This window comes from Amblyraja radiata, chromosome 6 (genome assembly GCF_010909765.2).
Source record: "Amblyraja radiata isolate CabotCenter1 chromosome 6, sAmbRad1.1.pri, whole genome shotgun sequence".
Classification (NCBI taxonomy): domain Eukaryota; kingdom Metazoa; phylum Chordata; class Chondrichthyes; order Rajiformes; family Rajidae; genus Amblyraja; species Amblyraja radiata.
Genome location: NC_045961.1, coordinates 25,654,849 through 25,661,773, shown reverse-complemented (window position 1 = coordinate 25,661,773; position 6,925 = coordinate 25,654,849). Strand labels below are relative to the sequence as shown.

Genomic DNA, 6,925 nt, shown 5'->3' with positions numbered 1-6,925 from the left:
CCTGACTTGGAAATATATTGGTTCATTCATTGACACTGGATCTGAATCTTGGAGCTCCTGGCGCAAAGACATTGCAAAAGAGCTTTCAAGGATGTTTACTAATCATTTAAAATTGTGTCGATTGGAGCTTGTGTTATATGATGCAATTGTAAATTTCTGCGTTAAATGATGTTCTGCAAATTTGAAAGGTGACTCTCATTATCCACAGCCAAAGCAATTTGTTTCTACGATTGCTCAAAGTCACTTTGTCAGGATGCACTCTCACTTCCGGGTCACAAGGCTCCAGTTCCACTTTGAGCTCACAAATTTAGACTGTTATTACACCCTTGTAGGTGAAATCTTTGTACTCCCTGCATCTTTTCAAACTTAGATTTAGTGGATTGCATGTCATTGTTTATAAGAACAGTAGTTGAGGTGTGTCCACTGTCCTGATCAATATTAACTCCTCATTCATTGAATATTGAACAGTGCAGTACAAGAACAGGCCCTTCTGCCCTCAATGTCTGTGCCTTACATGACGCCAAGGCCAACTCCTATCTGCCTGTAAGTAATGTAAGTTTTTTGTGAATGTTAATTAATATATAACATTTTAACAAACTTTTGCTCAGTTTGTGTCTGACATACATCTGCTGAAATCATTTTGTTTCCCTCCAAATTATCAACATGGCTGGATAATTATCTGAATAAAGTCCTTAAGTAAACTGATGTGTGATGCAGAAGAGTGAAAACAAAGACACAATAAAATATCTGCAAGAATTTTAATTCTCGTCTCTCGGCACAATGTCAAGAATCATGTTTTAATTTTTAAGTTGTTCAGCAATAATAAAGTTGTAAAAGGTATGAACAGGAAATATGTTTAACTGATTCAGATCTATCAGTTTAGGAGCACAGTAATTGTAGCAACCCCTATTCATATCTTGAACCAAATCACTGGTTGTGAAAACAGCATTAGGTACAGTTCTGCAAACAATTGAATTACTATCAAAATATATGAAGCAGCTCTTTATTATTAGTACTTTATTTAAACGATGGAAATCTAGCATATTAATACTGCAGTGACATGCACTTTATGCCGTTTCAATCCAAAATTATGATTGATATATTTCACATCAGAATGCAAGATTAATCATCAGAAAGATATTAGCCATTTTAAAAAATATGTTTGAGATTATAAACCATTTAATTCCCTTTTCCCTAACAAAACAATCACATTTAATCAAATCTGTCTGGTTTTAAATTATAATGCTTTGATAGTTAAATGTTTGCAGTTCTTAAGACAACACACATATCGTTAATCCAAATGTTCGTTTTTTTGCTGTGGTTCTTTTGTATTAGTTTTCGCGTTTTCCTAAAATACAGAAACGACATTGTTAATATTCATGTAGTTGATAAATAAATTAGCTGCAGATATTGACCTTAAATTGAATGAGTTATTCTCAATGATTAGAGCAACAGAATAATGCTGAACTTTCCGTTCTTTTTGCCGTTCGGAAATATTGATGCACATTTCAAAGGATGAAGGAAAAGGGCGGTAGGACAAATGGTATAAAATTCAACAAATTCTGCAAAGTTAATCAAACAAGGCAACATTTTACGTTCTTATACATTCTGTCGATCTAAGTGGTAATCTACACTGGCACATTGTGAAAGAAAAATATATGTTGCTCAAATTGAATCACCAGCATTGGCCGAAGAAGCAACATACGTAACACAATGAGGGCGAGTTGATTTGAAATGTGTTTCAGATGCACTGGCGATCGTTTCACCCAACACCTCCGCTCAGTTCACAATAACCAACCTGATCTCCCGGTGGCTCAGCATTTCAACTCCCCCTCCCATTCCGAATCTGACCTTTCTATCCTGGGCCTCCTCCATGGTCAGAGTGAGTCCCACTGCAAATTGGAGGAACAGCACCTCATATTTTGCTTGGGTAGTTTACACCCCAGCGACATTGACTTCTCCAATTTCAGGTAGACCTTGTGTTCAAAAGGGAACTGCAGATGCTGGAATATCGAAGGTACACAAAATTGCTGGAGGAACTCAGCGGGTGCTGAAGAAGAAGGGTTTCGGCCCGAAACGTCGCCTATTTCCTTCGCTCCATAGATGCTGCTGCACCCGCTGAGTTCCTCCAGCAATTTTGTGTACCTTCAGGTAGACCTTCCCAGCTCTCCCACAGCCTAATGTCACCGCCTCTTCCTTTCTTTTTCTCGCCCCCCCCCCAACATCATCCTGAAGAAGGGTCTCGACCAGAAACGTCGCCTATTCCTTCGCTACATAGATGCTGCCTCTCCCGCTGCTTTCTCCAGCTTTTTTGTCTACCTGCATTTTACAAGGTTCGTTCAGAATTCTGAGCAACTTTGGGATTTTGTAACTGGCTCTGAAATATCTGTAATGTTAAATTATTAATAATCTAACTGATAGTAGGACCAAGTTACCATTTTATCAGGAAGGGAACATATGTCCTGAAAATGGTCCAGGGCTTCTGCCAAATTATCAAATAATTGGAGAAGCGGGTTGTCCACGCATTGAGGGAAGGAAGGATACTTTTTTAATCTAGTTCTCTGTGGTTGAAGCAGCCATATGCAGTTTCACAGCTAATGATAAAAACTACCCGAGTTCACCGTGAACTCTTGTAAGAAATTAATTTCAATCTCTATTTTGACTTTCCGAAGCCCCTATTTATGCTCTTCCCCTATAAGTGAAGCACAGAAACCTTCCAATGAACACGAACAGTAAACTTTTAAAATATGTTCAATGTACCATACAAGTCCTGGATTCGTTTGGCATCCTCCTCTTGGAGGCTATACCCATCGGTATCGACATAATGATAGTATGCGTTCATAATAGAAGATGAACTATTTGAGTGCGACAGTCCCAGTGAATGGCCAAATTCATGAACCGCAACAAGGAAAAGGTTATATCCTGTAAAAGTGAGTAACACAATTGGTTTTAACTTTTAACATTTCACACTAAATGACATTACAAAATATTGTATGTCATAACTGCTTCATTTTTAATGTTCATATTATAAGTGAACTTTAGTACTGTCTTTGGTCAAGGTCCATGTTTCGTCTTCATCAAAATGAGTGTCGCCATTTAGAGAGGATGTGCCAGGATAAAACGCATGAGCCAGAACCCCACCTGGTCCCTTGAACGGGTATTTGTCCCCGTGATCTGGGAATAGAGAACATGGGAACAGTGAGTGTCACAAACATACTAACGTGCCCTCTATGGCAAATGGCCCAGGAATTGTCGAATCGCTGAACTCACCGCAATTCCCGAACGATATCATGATATCAGCATCTCCTTCGATCAGTTTGACCAAGGTCAGAGCACTAACATCGCTCCAGAGATTAAAGGCCCGGGCAATAGTGTCGTCTACCTCTTGTTCTGTCAGATCTGGCGTGTAATTCACGATTCTGTCAAACAAGAAGGAAGCGAGCACATGGGTTACTTTGAACTGTTATTTATTTAAAGACCAGCGTTCCCATTGCCTCAGCGAACGCGTGTACCTGTAGGTGACGTGTGTATATGGCCAGCGTGTGTCTACCCTCCGCGTATCTGGGACCCCACAACGGGCTTCCTCCATCACTTCCAGAGTGTCGCGGTCCTTCACACTCAGACCACATAATTCTTGCTCCTGAAGCCCGGTTTTGGATTCTGGTCCGTTTTGTTTGATGTAATTCTGGATGAAAGAAGGAAAGACAATTTACAACAGGTACAGTTTTTAATGTATACATATACAGACTTTCGAGATACATAGATACTCCGCACCCGTGGTCAGGATCGAACCCGGGTCTCTGGCGCTGTAAGGCAGCAACTCTACCGCTCCGCCACTGTGCCACCATATTGTTACCTTTACCACGGCACCTTTAACGCCCGGAGAAAATTACATTTTGTCATCGAGCCGTTTTATATTTGAAATTAATTACTGGTTTTATGCACAGTTCCTAAAAACATTGGTTTTGTATATATCACTGAATATACCCGGTCTTGATCCGAGTCGTTTCCGCTAAACAGTTCCGTATCGTTGACGGGTGCACTTAAACTAAGCGCAAGATGAAGTAACACAATAACAACGGGGATCTTGAAGCACTTCATCTTCAGGATCTCGGAGTCTTCAAATGAACTGAGTCGTTCTGTCCTGGCTGACTTTTATTGGGTTGATCGCCGACATCTCTGTAATCTTGCAGCTCGGGGCGTTATAAATTTGCACGTTAGTTTTGATATTGCAGATATAGCAGAAGTATAATTCCTCCAATAGAAATGGACTAAATGGAAGAAAACTCAGGCACTGGTATTTTTCATTCAATTACAATACTCGGGAAACAATGTTGCAAACCATGGGCCCACAGACGAGCCAAACAAAACATTAAAATGAAACAAAAGAAAAACACTGATTATTGCAAACTTGAAATAAATCTAAAAATCCAAAAATTCTCAGCAGGGCAGGTAGCACATGTGGAGACAGAAACCCTTCAGAATTTAAATCAATGGTTGGAATGATCACAGTGAATGGTGGTGCTGGCTGAATGGCCTACTCCTGCAACTATTGTTTATTGTCTATTTATTGGAACTGGGAAGGTTTGGATATTTTACAGATTTTGCAGAGTTATAGAAAGGTGAGAGCAAAGTAAACAGTTTGTCGGAGGCAATGTAAGAGCTAGATGACAAATAGATTATAGTGGAAGGCAGAAGGATGTGGTCCATGGGGTGGAGGACACTGGAAACATCCCAAAGAGATTGGATGAGCTGGTCTCAAACACCATGGAATAACTTATGATAATCATTATGACGAAGGACAAAGTGTAGGAAAAAATGGAACTAAAAGTAGATCGGTCAGCAAGTCCTGATGACTTGTGCCAAGCATTTTAAAGTAGGCAACTGTTGAGATAGCAGAAGTTTTTTTCAAAACTCACCAAGTGAGTTTCTCACCAGAAAGATACCAGCGCCTCGTAAAAGCTCAAATGTGACTACAGTGTTCAATAAGGAAGGAAGACAAAGAAACAGGTACTGCAGGCTTAATACCTGTTGATAGCATGATGGTGATGGTGGAGTTTATAACCAATTAGAGAAGTTTAATGTAATTAAACCAAGTCAACATAGTTTTATGAAAGAGAAATCATGTGTGACATATTTGCCAGAGTTCTCCGAGGATGTAAAAAAATAGAATCAATTGGGGGGGGGTCTGTAGTTGTTGGGTATTTAGAATTTTCCGTCAGGAAGGCAAATTACCTACTAGGGTCTCTTGTGGGAGAGGGTTGGAGGTTAGACATGGGGGCTGATTGTAACAATTGTACTGGGATCAGGAGAATTATGAGGATGTTGCCAGTACTAGAGGGACTGAGATATAAGGAGAGGTTAAGTAGGCTGGGACTCTGTTCCTTAGTGTGCAGGAGGATGAGGGATGATCTTATAGAGTTGTATAAAATCATGAGAGGAATAGATCGGGTAGATGCACACGTCTCTTGCCCAGAGTAGGTTAATCAAGGACAAGAGGACAGAGGTTTAAAGTGAAGGAGAAAAGATTTAATAAGAATCTGAGGGGTAACTTTTTCACGCAGAGGGTGGTGGGTGTATGGAACAAGCTGCCAGAGGAGGTAGTTGAGACAGGGACTCCCAATGTTTAACAGTTAGATAGGCACATGGATAGGACAGGTTTGGAGGGATATGAGCCAAATGCAGGCAGGTGGGACTAGTGCAGCTGGGACGTGTTGGCCGGTGTGGGCAAGTTGGACTGAAGGGCCAATTCCATGCTGTATAGCTGTATGACTACAGAGGCCACACATGGATTATTGTGCAGGTTTGTTTGCCATATTCAAAAAAGGATATGCTGCCATTGGAGGCAGGCCAAAAGCAATGAACAGAGCTAATTTGTGGTTTGAGGTAGCCTTATCATCAGCAACTAGAGAAATGTTATCCAAAGTCTACAAATTGATTAAATTTCCAGTATGAGTATGAATCCAGGAGTCTTTAAAGATATCGCCATTGACATTTTACTTAAATATTTTTAACAGCATTTCAGTTTCTGCTACGATCTTGCACCATTCTGCTGTTTTGCACATCATTGTATTCATCATTGTATTTCTCATCACTTTATGCCTGCTGTCTCCTCTATGAACTTCATGTGAACATGGAAACTCGCAACAATGTCAGCACTTAAAAGCATTGTGTTTAGTCTATATTGTCATCTTTTTAGAGGGATTTGATTTGACATACAACTGTATTGCCGGTATTGCGGTATAGTTGTAGCGGCAGATTTTCAAATCGTTCGAGAAATAAGTCTCTAACTGCCTTTTGGATGATCATGGATAAGGGGAATATCTTCGATACGGATGTGAGCTGGCTCCCAGAGACCTTCAGAGCTTTTTCACAGATATGGCTTAAAAACACAGACTTTTGATGAATAAATGCTTTATTGTTGATAGAAAACAGTGAGATACATCCAAATTTCTTCCGACTCGTTACTGTTATCTTCATCAAACTCCAGCTTATAACTTTAAACATTAGAAAACTCCTCGTGTCTCCGTTACACTTCGCATGATCTCCTTTCGTCTCGCATGATCTCCTTTAGACCACGCATGATCTCCTTTAGACCTCGCATGGTCAAAGGGTTAACCTTCTCCATCGTCTCTCCAAACTACACTAAACTCCTAAACTTCTGTGCAGCTACATAGCCCAAAACACACCCTAAAACACGTCATAAATCCCACCCGCAATATAACGGGAGGTCAAAAATTTAAAGACACATGCAGATTGGAACTTGTTATCTTGTGTTATAATAGGAACCACCACTGGACCACCCCATCCCCCGAGTGTCCCATCCCCACCCGGGGAGCGGCCAGAGACATAAGAGGCAATCCCAGACCAACGGGACAGCAGCCCGGAGCAGCGGTGATCCCAGACCTACAACTATCGCCGAGAA

The 6,925-nt window shown here is 40.7% G+C and overlaps 1 protein-coding gene across 1 annotated transcript; it reads right to left on the bottom strand.

Annotated features, from left to right (window-relative positions):
* Nucleotides 1–1,154: 1,154 nt before the first annotated feature.
* LOC116973978 (collagenase 3-like) lies at nucleotides 1,155–4,319 on the bottom strand. Its single transcript, XM_033022120.1, has 6 exons — nucleotides 3,988–4,319; nucleotides 3,513–3,685; nucleotides 3,271–3,419; nucleotides 3,046–3,174; nucleotides 2,761–2,922; nucleotides 1,155–1,348 (listed from the first exon to the last, which is right to left on the bottom strand). The coding sequence occupies exons 1-6, from the start codon at nucleotides 4,099–4,101 to the stop codon at nucleotides 1,332–1,334; spliced, it is 744 nt and encodes a 247-aa protein (XP_032878011.1). The 5' UTR covers nucleotides 4,102–4,319; the 3' UTR covers nucleotides 1,155–1,331.
* Between the last annotated feature and the right edge of the window lie 2,606 nt (nucleotides 4,320–6,925).

Bases quoted from the DNA above. Each gene is read 5' to 3' on its own strand.
- LOC116973978 (XM_033022120.1), bottom strand. From the start codon at position 4,101: ATGAAGTGCTTCAAGATCCCCGTTGTTATTGTGTTACTTCATCTTGCG. The intron at 3,175-3,270 runs GTGAGTTCAGCG...CTCTATTCCCAG, and splicing joins GATATCGTTCGGGAATTGCG to ATCACGGGGACAAATACCCG. The intron at 2,923-3,045 runs GTACTAAAGTTC...TCACTTTTACAG, and splicing joins ATGGACCTTGACCAAAGACA to GATATAACCTTTTCCTTGTT.